This window comes from Eucyclogobius newberryi, unplaced genomic scaffold, assembly GCF_026437365.1.
Source record: "Eucyclogobius newberryi isolate DKJ021-1_F unplaced genomic scaffold, fEucNew1.0.hap1 SCAF_2, whole genome shotgun sequence".
Classification (NCBI taxonomy): domain Eukaryota; kingdom Metazoa; phylum Chordata; class Actinopteri; order Gobiiformes; family Gobiidae; genus Eucyclogobius; species Eucyclogobius newberryi.
This window is the reverse complement of record NW_027315834.1, coordinates 11,739,985-11,758,926: the sequence shown is the minus strand read 5'-3', so window position 1 is coordinate 11,758,926 and position 18,942 is coordinate 11,739,985. Positions and strand designations below refer to the sequence as shown.

At 38.2% G+C, this 18,942-nt stretch overlaps 1 protein-coding gene across 2 annotated transcripts in view; it reads right to left on the bottom strand.

Annotated features, from left to right (window-relative positions):
- The window catches only part of dpysl2b (dihydropyrimidinase like 2b), a 40,809-nt gene that overhangs the window by 8,451 nt on the left and 13,416 nt on the right, over positions 1-18,942 (bottom strand). For both annotated transcript variants that reach the window (XM_072453475.1, XM_072453476.1), the window contains exons 2-10: positions 10,661-10,749; positions 9,750-9,934; positions 5,932-6,096; positions 5,235-5,296; positions 5,077-5,157; positions 3,964-4,032; positions 3,229-3,349; positions 2,144-2,300; positions 1,249-1,390 (exon numbers count right to left, since the gene is read on the bottom strand). In XM_072453475.1, coding sequence (XP_072309576.1) covers positions 1,249-1,390; positions 2,144-2,300; positions 3,229-3,349; positions 3,964-4,032; positions 5,077-5,157; positions 5,235-5,296; positions 5,932-6,096; positions 9,750-9,934; positions 10,661-10,749 — 1,071 coding nt within the window. The remainder of the gene's footprint in view (positions 1-1,248; positions 1,391-2,143; positions 2,301-3,228; positions 3,350-3,963; positions 4,033-5,076; positions 5,158-5,234; positions 5,297-5,931; positions 6,097-9,749; positions 9,935-10,660; positions 10,750-18,942) is intronic.

Below are 18,942 nucleotides of genomic sequence, written 5' to 3'. Positions count from 1 at the left end.
AGAAAGAGATGCTACAGCCAGGGATTCAAGGTTTAGGTCACAATCAAATTCTAAAGACAGAAAAATATATAATCGTGACATTTTTGGATTTAAAAAAATTAATTATTAAATTGATAGAAAATTGACAATTTTCGAAGTAAATTAAGTCTTTTTTAGTTCAATTAAAAGAAATGTGACAATTTAAAAATCTAATTCAAGCCCTTTCTGCTCAGCCTTTCTTCAAACTAATGCTTTTTTATCTTGCCGTTTGTGTCAAATGAATTATTCAGGAAGCTTGATTTCATAAAGCAGATCACATATCGAGGAGTAGAAATGTGTTAAGAAAAGAAGTATTAAAGAACATTTAGGATTTTGTTGTTGGTTTGGTTGTTAATAATCACAAAGAATCGTTAAATTGCCGTCAGCCCTAATAAAATGTACTCTAAATGCTGTAAAGTGATCCCTCGCTATATCGCGGTTCACTTTTCGCGGTCTCGCTGCTTCGCGGATTTTCATCATGCATTGTGTTCTGCATTCTGAAGCTCTGAACGGCTAAACAGTCTCTCCGCGTCTTCTCTACCTGTGTGTCAATAACGTTATGGATTAATATGTACACGTACGTAAAACCGCTTGCCAAATTGAAGTTTGCGAGGCCGGTGAGAGCGCGTGTGTGAGCTTCAATGTTTTATGGAGTATTTCATTGTATAATAACAAAAAAATTTAAGGTTTCTACTTCGCGGATTTCGCCTATCGCGGGTTTGTTTTGGAACGTAACCCCCGCGATAAACGAGGGTTCACTGTACATTAAACAAGGTTCCCAGGACATTTCCAGGACATACAATTTTTATAGTAGTGATGTGGTCCAACGCTTTACCCAAAGTTCAAACAACAAACAAAAACACTACATTTAGATGCAAAAATCACCAAAAATATTTCAGCTCAAATTAGGGGGGGTTTGGGGGTCCTCCACAAAGAAAGATGTCATTTCGTGCATTTTGGTGGTTTTACATCTACCCAGAAAACCAACTGCTCCTTTTAATGTGATGGCGGCAGGAGCAGTGGTGAAGTTTATATTAAATTATCCAACAAAGCAAAGGGCAGAGACATTTTCAAGGACAGAAACTAGTTTAGTTTCAAAATAAACAACAACTAAACATTAATTAAATTGTGATAATATAATTTTGCCCAGTGTTTGCTGGGTAATTTCCTAGGTTTACTGTTAGCACACGGGGGGAGCACGTGGGGAGCACGTGGGAGGAGCACACGTACCACACACTTGTCCCAGATGACGGACATCCTCTCTTCGGTGCCGTTGACTCCTTGTGGGATCAGGGTGAAGTCGTCTTTGCCCACGGCGCGCTGGGCTGTGTCAAAGGGACAGTGTGCGCTCCCGGTCACCTGCAGGTCTCCACTGCAGCACAACAATAACAACAACAACAACACACATCAGCGCTACTCCGAGTACTCGTGCCATTAGGGGCCGCAGCCAAACAGCCGTGTCATGATATCAAGTCGATTTTGATTTGGGTCTCGGAAAATCAACAAAAGGAGTTTTCTGTGTCATTTTTTCTGCCAATTTACAAAAAAAAAGAAAAACTACGATATACACTTGAAAAATGTGGCTGTAAGTGTGTGCGTCATGAGTTTTGAATGTTTAATTATTTTATAGCTCTACATTTATACAGTATATGTTTATTATGGGCTGCTGGGAGAAATATACTATCAGACCTTTCTATTCTGTGCATTTCATGATTTATTTGTATTATTTTCTGTATTGTCAAGCTTGAGATAACGTCCGAAAAATTAAATAATAAATAAATTCCAAGTGCGTCTATCTAATGACTCGTGAAGCCAAAAGCGTGTGAAAAATTGTGATTTTGGTAGAAAAATTACATCTGCAATAAGATTTGGGATTTGTAATTTGAAAATTGACTTATTTGACGGGGACATTTCTGTGGATCTGTAAGTGCCGTGATTTTGATTATGTTTTGTTACTTGTTATTAATTGGATTCTCAAAAGTATCCAATGACAATTGACAAAGACTGAAATATGAACTGACACTTCAAAAGCTACAGTCTTCGCCTTTTCGATTCGATAGCAATGAATCTCGCAGTTCTACTTCCTATTTTTTAAATATCGCTGTAAATTAAAAGGGTGTGGTACCAGGAGAGCAGTGAGTTGAGATAGTCGGGCGTGGTCGGGTCCGGGCTCAGGGGCGGAGACGTGACGAAGGACGCAGCTTTGGCCCAGTTCTTGCTCCAGTAATGCGAGCCGTCTGTGCCCAGGCTGGCGGCGATGGGCTCTCCGTACACCACGGTACCTACGGTGAGAAACCAGACTCGTTCATGTCTATAAACTCTGTAAACGGACGATATCGCAATTGCCGTTTTCAAATGACTCGTGCTGGGATTGGAGCAGGAGCGCCGCGCGTAATGAAAACGCTTTAAAAAGTCGCCGGGGAAAAAAGGCGATTAAAAAACAATCTTTCCAATGAGGGTATAACATGATTTTGTGTACTTTTTTTCTTATCAGCTCATTTTGCACTTTTGACAATGTATATTTATAATAGAGAATCTACTCGATCTCGAAACAACAATTGCGATATTATACATTTCTTGACACATCTCCCTTCTCTACAAATGAACCAATATTTAAATTACACATATTATGCAAAACAGGGTCATAACTTTGTTCCCCTCATCAAAAAAATACATGGAGTTGTATTTTGCTTCATTCACACTTATTTGATGAATCCTGTTTCAAACGTCCTCTCCCTCTGAACCTCAGAAAACTCTCCAAATGTCCCTCTTGTGTGACATCATCGGTACAGCTCCGACATCCTCTACACTGTTTCAAGTCCGTAAATCATCAGCAAACTAGTTCTGAGTATTTCTGCTGTCAAATCACGTTCGTTACAACTGATTGCGTGTATTAGCATGTCCGGGGGCAAGCTAGCTTTTGTTTATTTCCCCTGTGGTAATTTGCTCTGCTGCCAGTAGATGGAACTCAAATCCTGATGATAAAGTAATGAGTGCTCTCAGTGGATACATTATTTAAGGTCTATAGCATGAGATGTCGACATAAAAGTACTCAAGAGACGGTTTAAAGCCTGGTAACAATCCAACTCAAGCATAATAATGTGTCTTTTCTTGTTGGGGGTAAAAAAAAGCTCTAAATATATATATTTTGAGTTAATCCATAGTGTTTCTGCTTCATAGACGAGCCCGTGTTGGCTGTTGGAGCGTCACCTTTCTTGCGAGCCTGAGCGATGACATCGGCGGCGCTCTTGCTCATCACTTTGGTCACGTACAGAGGGCAGTTGGTCTGATTGGCCACAGTCACGGAGCGGTTCACAGCCTCCGCCTCCACCTGAACAACAACAACCTCAGTTCAAACACGGCCCAAAGTTAAGTTTTCTTAGGACGTCCAACAGGAAGAAGCTTCAAATCATGCAGTAACTCTTCAGAACAGCTCCAGATTTTAGTTTCTGGTTTGAATTCATAGCAACGTATACTGTATTTTTATATTATTGTTTTATTTTGACAGATGAAACTGATTTTGTAACATTTAAATGACTACACAATCAAAAAAATAACAACAATTGGGCAATTTCTTATGCTTTAAAACGACATTAGGGATGTCACAGTTAATCGATAATCGTGATAATTCAGGTCACAATATAATCGTAAGAACCAATAAATAATAATTGTGACAATATAAAAAATAACTTTTAGTCAAATTTAACTTTATTTTGTCTTTCAGAAAGTTCAGTTTGGTGAAGCCGGTCACAAAGTAACATGTCAGACCACTAGAATTCAAGAAAATGACACAATTTCACTGTTGTTTAGTCACAGTCTCAATAATCAAGAATAATCGTTAAATCGTGATGTTTTTTCTCACAATAATTGTAACACTAACATTTGACATTGTGACATCCCTAAAAGACATAAATTCTGCTCTTTTGAGTCCCTGAAAGGCCTCACCTCCTCAGGTCGGCTCAGCACGTGTCCCTCTGGTCCAGTGATGCCCTGAGACAGGATCCTGCGCTGCTCCTACAAAACACAAAGAGGAACAATATTTTAAAACAAAACACTAGGACTAGGAACTAACTAGGATTCAAGCACCTTTACACTTTTAGAATAGTTTAAAGAACACTTATTAGGCCTAAATTGCCTTTTTCTTTTTTTTAAAGCTGTTAGCCATTTAGTGAGATCCTCTCCCTGTGAGCCTCAAAAAACAATTACAAACAAACAAGGCGCTGCAAACCATTTTTAACATCATCATCCCACTTAATTTGAAAACTGTGTATTTGGGCCTCAAAACTCCGGCCATGGACACAATAAAATTATATCTTTGGTGTATATGTCTGGCAACATGAAAAAAGACCACAAAATAAATGGATGACACAAACAAAGACCGACATTATAACTGAAAAAAGTAATGTTTGATTTTCTTAAGATGTCTTCTTTCTTACTTTCATTTTGCGTAATCTATAAATTATCTCCTGTGGTTCTCTGGTCTCGTTCCATTTCATGTGTTTTTGTTTAAAAAAATGAATCAATTCAGAAAAAAAGAGACATTATTTTAAGTTCAAAAGTACTGTTTAAACGCCGACAACAATACAAACTTTTGCATAATGAGTTCTTTAACTTTTTTTGGTACTTTTTGGTACCGAGCCCTGCACCTAACTGTCCTCGCTGTCGGCCAATCACAGCCTACTATCTTTGCCTCTCAACCAATCAAGTCTCAATCAGAATCAGAATTTAAAAAAGGTGTATTGCTATTGTCACTGATTGTCATTGAAAAGGTACAACACGAAGCAACAATTAAACAAGAATAGCAGAAAAATCTATTAATAAACAATAATAATACTGACTTTCATCACTACGGTAATCTGTGCGTGTTTATGTCTGTCCTCTTTCAAACGACACACACGCCGACCCTTTGACCCGGCACTAAAATGTATAAATGTTCTTCACACATAAACTTTAGACAGAGTTGACGCTGGAGTCAACATGTCTGACTGAAAACAGGTCTCGTTTACGTTCCATGTGGCGTGTGGGACAGATGTGCAGACGCTTTGAGGAAAGTCCTACCTCTGCAACAATGTCCCCGTTCTCTGCGTGGACCTGAGCGATGGCCCCGAGGTCGCGGATCACGCTGAACACCTCGTACACCTGGGACAGAACGTCGATGGTTAACATTTGTCAAGGCTTTTCCTCGTGGTTATTTTTACGGGTTGGAAGTGGTTCACCTGAGAGTCCGAGAGCTGGAAGAGATCTTTGTAAACCAGATACACCAGGAAGGAGTTCACGCCTGTCACAGAACATACACAAAGCTGTTTTATGGTTCGTCCTGTTAAGTGTAATGCTTTTTAACCACATTAGAGCTGCAAACATCCATTCGTTTTACTGTCGACTTGTCTAATGATTATTTCTATTGTACATTGAGTTTGAAAACGCTTTTGTCAAAATAAAGGTTGAAATGTGGCGACTGAAGGCTTCGAATATTAAGAATACAGTTTATTATTAATAAAGATTTTCTGACATTTTGATTTAAGAACAATCAAAATATGATGATCGTAGTCAAATAAAATGGATAATATTGCAATTGCCGCTTATTTTCATTCATTTTTAGTAAGCTTAACAGTATGTCTCAGATCATATCTTTAATTTGTTATGAAGAAAATAAATAAAACAGAAAATATTAACTTAATAAAAAAAATAGAATAAAATTAAATCAAAATAAATAATAATGACTGAATCTAAAAGAGCCGATTAAAAATAAAAGGATTAGAAATGTTTAGTGTAATCCCCAAACATCAGTATAAAAGTGATATTCCAGCGTTTTTGCGACTCATTTTAACTTTAACTAAGACCAATTTTCCTGGTGCTAAAATATTGGCTGCATGTCGTCAAAATATTGAGATTTTATTTTGGCGGATGTCGTACCGTGATCCTTGACCAGAGTCTCCATCTCGTCCTGCAGGCCCCGGTGCCACTCGGTGATGTCCAAGTGCAGAGAGTAGTCACAGCACGACTTACTGTCCGCCCACTCTCTCCACTGCTCGAAGGCCGTCAGCAGCGAGGCCCCGGGCTCCGGAACCACGTGGTCCACTGCAAACAGGCAAACGAGCACAGCGCACATGTGACGGGGTGGTTCCCAGTTCAGTCAAGTGATATTTAAGACCCTTTAAAAACTTTTTAAATACTGTTTATGTAACATTTAAAGCAGAACAAAGCTTTTTTCTTATAATATAACAGTATAATCACATACAAAAAAATGTCACATTGCCAAATATAAAAAAAAGAGGCAGGGTTTCTCAGGAGAGTTGTCTTTTTTTCCGGCTTCGGACAGCAGGGGGCAACAAAAAACACTTCAAATTCTCCCAACAATTTTTTTTTAATAATTTAAACTTTATTTGGAAGAATAATACCGGTTGTAAATATAAATGAGATTTACACAAATCAAGAAGCTGAAAAAAAGTAGAATATGTCGAGAGACTCAGAATTCATCCAATGTTGCCAGGTAACGGAACAGTAGTCTTTTTTCTATCTTTTTTTTTGCTGTAGACAAAAATACAATATTGTTTCATTGTAATATTATTAGTTTATATAATGTTTCAATTGCAAATTCAACACATCAAATGTAAGACCATTATAATTGAAATGTAATACTTTATTGTTTAATTTGACACTAAAAAACCTGTGTAATGGGCATCATCAGCCAACAGAGGGCGCCCTCGTCTCTGCTCTGAGCTCAAGAGTTCTACTAAGTATATTTAAATGTGGAACAGTAGATCACATGGGGTTTTATTAGAAATATTTGAATAAAACATAACCAAACCTCAGCAAAAGACTGAGAAACAACAATAATAGAGGTTGTTTTTTTGTTTTTTGGATGGAACAGTGTTTGTTGAATGAAGACAACCGAATTGTAGCCATATACTTGGACACTGGAGGCAAAGTGGGCCAAGTGTCTTGCTCAAGGACACTACATAACACACAAGAGAATGAGAAGAATAATTTGAAACACAAAAAATAAAGTAAGACAATTTGAGATATTAATTTAAACCATTCTTGTTTGACAATTGTTTTAGTAGTCCTGAGAAAAAAATCGAAAAAAAATCGAATTATTTTTATAGTTTTAATGCCACATTAAACAAAGATGAAGCTATGTTTAGTGTCCCTGGTTGTTTGCTGTTGTTCCTGGACTTGTAAGTGAGACAAATAAAGTTTCATGTTATCCTACATGTGCGTCTTGAACTCCGTAGTTTCCTTCCCTGAGCTTCGGGACACTACTTAATACGAGGCATTTGCCTGACAGCAGAAAAATGCGAGGAATTAAGGCGACGCGGAGAGGAAAGAGATCTGGGACGCGGCCAGTGCAATGTCCTGACGAAGCGTGTGCACCGGAGTGTGAGGGAGGAGCTGCTGACTCGGGCCACACACACCCAGACTCAAACATGACCTGACCTTTGTGTCGCGGAGCTCATTTAACCCTCTGACGAATGACATGGAAGCTTTTAGGAATGCAGTGTTGAGAGACAGTTGGGTCTACGGTTACATTAGAGTCATGGTGTGATCGATGCTTTTACTGTGAGGGGAAAGCATCAATCAGTCCATAGAAGCGCTTCCTCTCCCCTCTCTCACCCTCTGACCTCACACTCGCACTTCTGGTCTCCCTGTGGTGATGCCGCCGCCCGCACACGGCTCTCAGGAAGTATCCCAGATCTAAACTTTATGTGGAAGCTTCGGTATTTGTAGTGCTGATGTAAGCGTTCGACAACCACACCCACGACTTCTGCCGACGTTCCCGTATCGCCGAGACGTCCGCGGAGCCGGTGAGTCTGTTTGTGTTGCTTTGAGTTTGTTTGTTTGTTAATTCGTTGCCGTGGCCAGGTCATGACAGCTGCTTCTAATGACTATTTTAGAAATGGACTCGTCAGCGATTAGTTCCATTGTGCAAAGAGATTTTTAAATACATTATCGACAAAATAAAGGTTGAAATAAGGCTTCTAGATAGTTCTCAATTATACATTTTAATTTAATAATGCAGTTTTAGAGTTTAAATCAAGATAATTAATAGTAGGGATGTCAAGATTATCAGGTTAATCGATAATTGTGATTATTCAGGTCACAATATAATCGTAACAATCTTAGAAGCAATTTTTTGGTTCAATTTATAACCAAAAAATAGACATAAATGTTTAGAACTTATTTGTTTATATCTGGCTGTTTTTGTCACATTTAACTTTATTTTGTTCTTCAGAGTGTTACATTTTGAAAAGCCGGTTGCAAACTTGAGGAATAGTACGTGTTGAGTACATGAGAATGATGTACTTCATGGAAGTAAAAAAATACAAGCTAAAATGTAGTGATGCACCGATATGGTCATTTTATCACGATACTGATGTCTTTTGGCCCAGATTAAAGATGAAAGTTTACAGTCTGTTCTGTTAGAATAAAGCAGCAGAAGCCTCTGTCCACAGAGCTGCTGTTTTCTTCCTGTTTCTGAAGGGACATTATCAAGGTGAAACATCATGGACTGATATCGGAGCTTTTGGACTAAAACCGAAATTACTCAATGACGTGAATATCGGCTGGTACCAATACTGGACTGATGTATAGGTGCACCCTTAGTAAAATGTTATTAAAATACACATAATACACAACAGCAGAGCCAAACCTTCTGCTGCCTTCCTATGAGAGACAGGTGTGTGTAGAGCACTGTCCATTGTGTGGATCACTGTTTGCAGTTACGGTAATCGCTTTAGTAGTGTGTAACTGTGACGCCTGTGATTGTGTTGTAGCCTGAGGAGCAGAAAATGGCAGCAGAACACGTGTTTCCGTTGGCATGTTCTGCTCTGGTGCGTTTGGATCTAAAACTTTCACCTCTTGGCTCGAGCTCTGGATCCTGACTCAGTGATTATCGCAGATTCTCCTGGCTCACATCCTCTCGTTTGAACCCACTCAGCTCTTAAGAGTCCTTCAACACTGTGTGAAGTAGTTGGATTTCTCTGGAGATGCACACACAGTTTATCAACGCTGAAGTCCATCAACATGAGATTAGAGCTCAACCAATATACCTGGAAAAACGCTGACCTTCCATAATTATGAACTTTACTTTTTTTCTAAAGGATACATATTATGCGAAATTTACTTGAGCTTTTCACAAAGTTACAAACCTTTTCCCTCGTCAAAAACATACCTGAAGTTGTATTTGACTTGTAGATTTAACTCTTTTGATAAATCCTGTTTAATAACTCCTCTGAGCCTCAGAAAACACTCAGTTTCAAATATTACAGTTTTGTGACATCAAAGGTCTCCTATGCAGTTTTTAAGTCAATAAATCATCGCCAGACTCGTTCTGAGCATTTCTGACATCATATTTGATTCAATTACAAGTGCATTCTTAGAGTAGCATGCCTGGGCAAGCTAGCTTTTGTTTAATGTAATTCCCACTGCTGCCTGTAGATAGAGTGTTAAGTAAAGTATACTTTTGGTAGATATAGTATTTTGAAGTTCTGAAGATTTTCAAAAGCATGTTTAAAGGCCAATAACAATACAAATAATGCATAATATGAGTCCTTAAAATCAGGACTAAACAGAGACTAGAACATGACCAAACCAAATCCACATCAGGACTAAAATGGGCTCAATTTAGCACCAAATAACAACACCAGTTATATCAGCCATTTGCTTTTAGTCCCGGCTGGTTAAGTCTTGGTCAAGTCCAGGATTAGTCCAAACTCTGGGAGTGGACTCACTGATCATGGTGGTGCCTCCTGCCAGCGAGGCCTTGGTTCCCTGGTAGAAGTCGTCGGCTGAGGTCATGCCGCGGTCGGGCATCTGGAAGCGCGTGTGCACGTCGATACCACCGGGCATCAGCATCCGGCCGTGAGCGTCGATGGTCTTCACGCCGCCGGGTACGATCAGGTTTTCTCCGATTTGTCTGAGGAGAGAGAAGGAGACTGTTGTAAAATATGTTTATAAGAATTCGATTTTAGGGATGGACCAATATGGATTTTTTTTTTACGCCTATATTTTCTATATTTGACTTGCAAATTATATTTGCCGATAACAAAATTAAGATATATAAATCCATGGAAAGCAAATTTAAAATGATTGTGCAGTTCACAGATTAACTTTTTTTTTTAATTTTATCTTTAACATTGCAATAGTTAGTTACATGATTTGTTTTGTTTGTGATTTGTGGTGATTTTTTGGGGGGTGATTTTTAAGACATGAACATGATTATTTGATCTTTATTTGTTTAATGAATAATTTGAATTAATTATTGCTAATGTTAATCATGATTTATGGATTAAGTATTTATTTTGTAAGGTTTGTTTGTATTATTTCAGTGGTCGCCCTTTGTTTGGTAATTCCCATTTTTTGTCCTTTGTGTGTCCTAAATTATGTGAATACTGTTAATTGTATTTTGATCACACTCTCTGGATTTATTCATTTTTGAGCTTTTCAAAACGACAAAAGTGCCCAACTTTGATTTAATTGTATTTTACAAAAAATATTTTAAGACCAGGTATCAATTCATTTAAAAAAAAGAGTGTTTTAAATCAAATGGTTAATTTAATATTGGTATTTTATTTGTTTGATTCTAATTAGTGGAAAAAGGCCTGATTTTCTGATCATTTGGTTTGATAGTTTTGAAACTCACTTGATGACTCCATCCTCCATGTAAACGTCGGCGCAGAACGACTGGTCATCGTTCACGATTTTGGCCCCTTTGATCAGAAGACGGTCGCTCTGGAAGGCAACGAACAAAACGTGAACAAGTTTAGAACCAAATTCAATGCTCGAGACACGTACAGGATTGAAATGCCTGTTAGCGTTGTTAGCCTCCAAACATCAAAACTATGACAAACCAGGGCAAGCACTCGACCAGTCTACATGCACCAAAAACACCGCGGGCTACAACAATTTGACAAGGAAAAGCCACAAAGCCTACATTAATGAGTGAACATAAAAAATAGAGCTGGAAGTGATAAGATAGTGATGTCGGTGTAATCCCTCATTCGTCCAGGAGAGTTCCATTGGAGAAAAAGATTCAGTTGTAGTCATCTGAATTTGAAAAAACAAAGCGTTTCTTCTCTCATCCTCGCGCAGATTGAGAATGACTCTTTGGATAAAAAAGTCCAGATGACAACTGAATCTTTTTCTACTTAAGATATTGATGTTTATTACTTTTTAGCAAATGTAGTGAACATATAAACAACTAATATTTGTCTGCGCTGTCTACAACAGTGTTTTTATTGTGCTGCTTCATCAAAATGAATGTGATAGAATGTTTGCATAAGTAACGTGTGCAGCTGCTCGAAACACATCACTCCTGGAAGCGTCTAAAAACAGTGTATTTCAACCGTTTGTGAGTTGCAGCACACGCTTTTTGGTTGAAAAGATACCCACGACACACCATCGACTAGAACATTACCAAGTTTAAGTTTTTAAAAATAAATAATGTCTGTCTGTGGGCAAAGTGGGACAATTGTTAACATTTTTGTTTTATTTGTGTCTGTTGTTTTCTCTCCAGACTTGTTTTGTTTTACCGTTTATTTCTTGTTTATTCAGTGTTCTATAAAAATTGGTAATGATTAGGGACATCATGATTATTAGGTTAATCAATAAGCATGATTATTAGGTCACAATATAATTGTAAGAATCAAAAAATAATAATCATGACCATTTTAAAAGCAACATTTTGTCTTTTTAGTTCAATCTATCGTCTGAAAATAGACCTAAATGTAAATAACTCTTGTTTATCGGGCTATTTCTGTCACATTTAACTTTATTTTGTCTTTCAGAAAGTTACATTTCATAAAACCGGTCAAAAACCTGAGGAACACATGTCAGACCACAAAAATGAAAGAAAATGTAAGATTTTATTCGTTGTTTGGTCACAATCTCAATAATCGTGAATAATCGTTAAATACTGATGTTTTTTTCTCACAATGATTGTAACACATCATTTTATATCGTGACATCTCTAGTAATGGTATTTATTTTATTTCTTATTTTTTGTTACAGAAGTTTGCTGAGGACACTTAACTGGTAAGTTATTAAATTACATCCATCTGTTAACTCGAATCGGACATTTTTCAAAGGCACACCTGGAGGCTTTATAAAGTGCACTTTTACCAATGGAGTAATCTTATTTGATCTGATTATATTTATTGTCTTTAATACAAGAGGCAGGTGTGCTTAGATAATAAGAAGCACATGGCTGCTCTGGCGTTCTTCCACAAACAGATGAGTTCTGTTACATGGAATGTTTAGATCCGACTTGTTCCAATGATGGCTCTGTTTGGACAGTAAAAGGATATTAGAGATTAAAATAGGTGATTTCATAATGTTAGAGACAACATCTAGACACTATAACAGACAGACAAAGCCTAAAGTGGATTTGTATCATGTTAACCATTGTTTTTAACATCTATGGTAGAAATGTGAGCGATTGTCTCAACAAGACATTTTAAAAAGGAATAAAGAGTTTTTGTTTTTTAATCAGTTTATAGAAAAGTGACTATTTCCAAATTGAATTAGGTATTTTTTTTAAAAAAATTTAGTTCACTTAAAAGAAATGTGACGATTTTAGAAGCAAAATCATTCTGCTCAGGCTTTCCTCAAAAAAGTAAACCTATATGTAAAGTCCTTTTTTTTCCATCTTGCCATTTATGTCAAATCAATCATTCAGAAAGTTTGATTTCATAAAGCAGGCAACATACTGTGGAGCGTGGATGTGTTAAGGAAACAGGAAAACAAGAAGTAAAATTCAGTATTTTATTTTGGTCATGATGTCAATACACAAGAATAATCGTTAAGTCGCAATGTTTATTCTCGCTATAATTGTTGAAATCGTGACATCCCTAGTTGAAGATAATTTCAATAATTGTTGTTGTTGTTGTTGTTGTTAATCGATTAAGTCTCAGCCTTGATTGTGATTTTACTTTCAGCCCGAGAAGAGGTTTGTTCAGGACAAGAGAAGCGCCGGCGTGGGAAATGCCCCCAATTTCTCCGCCATGTTTGGGACAGATAAGCAGCTTCGCTCAGTCCGTTTCACAGGCGGCTGAAACATTACCCGGCCTTCCTGAATTCAATTAAGGGAACAATGAGAGCGCCCTCCTCCTTCACCCCGAATCCCCTCAGTCGGACGGGAACGCGCGCCTATCAGAACTGACGCCGTGTAATCAATCATTCACAGAGAGGCGGAAAGAGAGAGAGTGAAGGGAAGGAGGGGGTGGGTTCTGTCTCCCACTGCACCCCTGCCTTCTCCCCAGTTCACGCCCACGTTTCTGCCCTCAGTCGGGACAGGTCCGGGTCCACAGAGGGAGTGGCAGGTTTGGTCACAAGTCTCGGCGTTCCCGCAAACAAAGGGGGCTCTGTTCAGGCGGACGATGGCTGCCGAGGATCCAAACTCAGGCTGTCACCGCGAGCCCCCCCCGGCCTCCGCAGCCTCGCTCGCTACTGCACGGGACCGGATTTGGGAGTGCGTTCGAGTAACCTGACAGAGCCTCACGCATGACATCAGAGCGCACTACAATCGTTGAGTAAAGGAAAGCTAGAACAGTATTTTCATGGGCCCAGTAGTTATCGCATTTTCTTGGCACTAACAAGGAATTTTTTGTCAATTTTCTGTGGTACAATTGGGTTTGAGCTGCAGAGAGTAAATTCTGACAAGTCATTAGGGTCGTCAAAAATAATAGAAAATTAGATACTAACACTAGCTCGAACTCATCTGAGCAAGTATCAATACAAAAAAAAAACACCTAAACCCCAATGTTGAATAAAGAAGGGACTATAATTTTGTGTAAAAAATGTCAGTCTATTGTCTAAAATCTAGTGTATTCCTTGGTATCGAGTTTGAAACGTCAGCATTGTGACAACACTACGAGTTAGTTAGTTCTGATGTTTATTTGTTAATGATTACAATTATCAAACTAAATATGACCACGATTATTTTTACTATAGTTGATTCATAATTACAGCCCTCATCTATCTCTTTATTTAACGATGAGTCGATATCGTAATCATCAGGACAGGCCTATGTCCACACACAAAGACCCCACGTGGTCCATGTTGCATTACTAACACGGACAGTCCAAGTTAACCAACCACATCCATTTTATGTACTTTTAAAAGTTCACAGACTTTGTTTATCTGTTACTATTCACTACCATTTTGGGGCTTTCCAGGATAAAAAGGTGGCCGTGATCCCAGCCTTTTATGGATCAGTTCCACGGTTGTGTCATGAAAAGTAGTTTTAGTGTGAGTCTGCTGACAGCAGCAGCTCCAGGCAAGAACAGAATCCTGACATACTGCAGCCAGCCATTTCCTGTGCAGCCCTTTGTAATGACCTATTTTTAAAGTTATGATAGGCTCACACACACGTTACATTAGCCACGGAGCTGACACGGCGGCCTGGGAAAGGCTTCGCAGTTGTCGTCGGAAAGCCTGAGGTTACGGAGGGGTCTGACCTCGCTGCAGTCCCAAACTCTTCCAACAACTGCCCTGAAGTGTGCCCTTCACTACAGAAGAGTGTCCGCGCTGTCATTAGCACATTACCACAGCAGACGCCAACATCTCTGCACAAGTGTCCTTTATTAGGCCATGAACCTCAAAGAGCAGCATGTTTGGATCCAGAAGCGGGTTTCATCTGACAAAGTCCTACTGAGAATATGAAGCTGTATTAAAGCGAGTAACAAAAAGTCAAACATTTGTCCGCTGAGGGCTGGGCGTGTCCTTAGATATATGTGAGGAACTAATGTCACCCGAGAAGAGCCTTGAGTAGAGCCGCTGCTCCTCAAAATCTAGAAGCGCCAGCTGAGGTTTGGGCTTGTCTTGACTGCCTTCTGGACGCCTTTGAGAAGTGTAAGTGTCACTCAGAGGAGGCGAAGTGTGAGTGAGAAGTGAGGACTTCTCTGCTTAAATACTTAACTGTGCCGACCACAGACATAAGAACAATTTGCAACGATCATTTGTCTCACACTCGTAGTATAGTAGTAGTGCAACACTACACACTTGCAGAAAAGAGTTGCTACAAGCGCAGGACTGCCAAAGTATCATGTGATTGAATAAGGGTCATATTAAAAACGAGCAAATGTTTTGAGGTTACAGTTTTGTTCAGGGGAATAGTATGAGCAGCTAACGAACAAAACTTGATTCTTTGCTCTTTTAGGAGTAGCCAAGTAAGGTTTTCTTTTTATTGTTCTTGCGCATTGTCAGTGTTTGGATCTAATTAAGTATTTGGTCCATGTTGTGTCCTGGGTGACCGCACTGTTACTGTAATATAGTGAATATAGGACATGGATGTGGTCTTGTGTAACGCGTGTACTTGTGTGTGTTGTGCTTGTGGAGCTTGTGTGTGTGCAGAGGCTGGACACTGTGGTCTGATTGTACTGGAGCAAAGCCAGACCCCAGACATGAACCCAACCTCAGCTCCATGGGAACGCTCACAAATAGGAAGTGGAAAGCCCGCACCAAAAACGTGCACACGCGCACGCATGCGCACACACACACACACACACACACACACACACTCACAGGCGCGCAGGAAAACCACTGCAGGCAAATAAAACACGGGCAAAACTACGGCGTTTTAACAAGAGGAAAAGCGGAATCGACCGATTTTCTGCTGGAGATGTGGAGAGCGATAACATACCTCCGATGTTCAAGGGAGTCAGACATGTTATGTAAGAAAGTGAAGTCGTGAGAAGTCATTTGATCAAACATGTTTACGCAATATAAGATTACAAGACAGGATTTAAATGATTTATCTAATTATTTTGGTCTTTTTTTTTATTATTGAATCGCATTTAAGAGGATTCAATCTGAGTCCGATACGTTTCTTCAGTCGATCCCGATATCCGATCTTTGACTTGCTGTTGATAAATATTTGGAAAGTCCCACAGATTGAAGTAAAGTTGTAGTGAGTTCAAAAATTGCCTCGTGTCTTTTGTTAAATTTTTTACTAATACTTTTTAAGATTAACATGTACCACTTCTTTATAATAACAACATTGCTCTTCTATTTCCATAAGAACCCTAAAAACTAAATTTCATATAGTGCTAGCCCTTAACGACAGCCTTAACCTTCCAAAAGCTTATTGGGATCATAATTCATGTACAAGAATCTCCTAACATCATACTAATAGGCTGTAAATATGAGTTTATTAATAAAGAAAGTGTTAATAAATGGCTCATTTGCTGCAGAATAAGATTACTCAGAATCAGTCAGTAATAAGGGACGAATAAATATAAATTAACATCACATTAACGGCTTACATGTATGCAAATTAGCAACTAGTTAGATTTGAATAAGCGTATCCTAAAATAAAGAGGTATTATCGATTATAGATGTGTTTATTGCAAAAGGTTGAAGTGTTTCGCAGTGGGATTTCTTATACCATCGTAATGGAATTACAGGGATGTCAAGATTATTCGGTTTATCAATAATCATGATTATTCAGGTCACAATATAATCGTAAGAACAAAGAAATAATAATGGTGATCATTTTAGAAGCAAATTATATATTTTTGTTCAATATATCACCAAAAAATAGACATAAATGTTAAGAACTTTTTTTAAAATCTGGCTGTTTTTGTCACATTTAACCATCTTGTTTTTCAGAGCGTTACATTTTGTAAAGCTGGTCAAAATTGAGGAACAGTATATTAAGACTATGAAAATGAAAGAAAATGAAAGGTTTTACTGTTGTTTGATCAGAGTCCCAATAATTGTGAATAATTGTTAAATCGTGATGTTTTTTCTCACAATAATCGTAACACTAACATTCGATATCATGGCATCCTTAACTATAATTATATCTAGAATTAACTCATTTTACATCCGAGAACGCCTACAAAAGGATATACATTTTTGACTCTAGATTCTTACACTTCCCCGAAGACAGAAGTAGCGTCCGCGTGAACTGTTGAACTTGAGAAGCACGACAAAGAAGCAGCAATGGCTCTTCTTTAGCTTCTTCGCATTTAGAAAGACAAACGATGCGGAGCGACGATAGAACAGCCACAGAAACGGCTCAAGGTTGTATTTGGAAACCTGGGCTGCGTTGGCTCGGAGACGCTCCACTGCAGACTCGTGGTCGAAGAAGAACGATGTCGTAAGCATAAATCTACATTCGATGACCTGGCGAGCAGTTTTGTTTGACTTCATGTTTCCAGGGTATTGCTCCCGTTTGGACAAAATAACAGCGTTTCCAGGTAACATTTTAACTGGCACGTCTTCAACTAGATCAAATGTATCCCTGTTTTTTAGCAAGAATCACAGCATTTGTACTTTTAGGAATAAAGAAAAATAAGGAGAAAATTATATGGATGGAGAAAACACTTTAATAAAGAGGTTTAACGCCAATCTTCTGTCAGTAAAAGGAGGCGGTTTTGTGAGTTCAGACTTTTGGACTATAATTTTTGCATTTTGAGCAGTGATTAAGTTTGCCTTGTTCATGTAGGGATTTCAGGATTATTTATATTTATTATATTTTTGTTTCTTACTATTATGAAAAACCACAATTATTGAATAAGTTAATAATCTTGACATCTGTACCTTCTCATTTACCCTCTCGAACTTGCATTTGGAGTGATTCATGCAAGTTTGAGTGATCTTTATTCAGTTTCAGTTCAGCATAGCCATTTTGAAAAACAAATATATATATCTACAACTCACATTTGTCTTTTATCAAGTAATTTTAGATCAGTAATTGCAATTTGAAATATCCAAAATATAAAATAATGATCCACAAGTCTCATATTATAACTACATGGCAGACAAAACAATACAAATCTAATAAAAAATGTGTATTAATGAAGAATATCTTAATATCTTTGTTAATAGTGTGAATAGACATGATTCCATGCCATAGAAATAATAAAACATTTGGTTTGATAATAATAAAGAATGAGTAACATCAGAGCTGGAATTTGACCATAAATCTTCGAGTTGTTTCAATGATTGCTCTACCACCTGAGCCACTAAGACTCTCTCCTTCAGCAGATGATGGAGCACAGTTTCCAGGACAGAGTAATAATAATAGACTAAATGGACTATTTTTAACCCTCTTCAGTGTCAGATAGTTTGTCTTTGTGCTATTTTTATTGTTCTGGTGCTGATACGCTTGAGCTCGTGGAACTAATCATCAGACAATAAATCAGATACACACTTATTGGTTAATACTCAACAGTAGTGCTGGGAATCACAGGGTCACTCGTGAGTCGATGCGATTCACGATACGCGGTAGGGCTGTGCTCAATATATCGATATCGTAATACTTCTTGGCACAACGTGTATCGATACAGAGATGAGATGTGCATCGCGATACTTTTAAACAACATGAAGTCATTAGAAATTGCAGAGTTCTGCACTTCTGAACCAACAGGCTGGTGCATCAAGGCTGAAAATGTCACTTAATCCTAAAACAGTTGTATTCTGATATAGAAGACAGTGTGAACATACAATTCCAATGCATTTTGTTATGCTACTAAATCAAAACATAATTTTAGTAAACTTATAACACAGATTTTAAAGGATATCCATGTACCAGGACACATATCGTATCAAGTTCCCTGTATTAGGGTTCGTATCGTATCATGGACCCTGTATCGGGATACGTATTGTATTGTGAGGTACTAGGCAATACCCAGACCTCGATACGATGTCACAATATTGTAACATGATACATGCGATAATCGATATATTTCTCATGATATTCTATGATATCACTATTTTTAACAACGTTTTTCTTTGTTAAACGACGACCAGCACAAACTCCAAATTAAATATAACCATTTTAATTATCAAAACAGTCAAAATGTCAAACGGTCTTCACAAACAAGTCATATTCTCTCTTGCTCGGTATAGCGTAAAACACATACTTTGAAGACGTACAACTACAGAAGGTGGTGGTAAACGCATCTTTTCAGTTGGCTG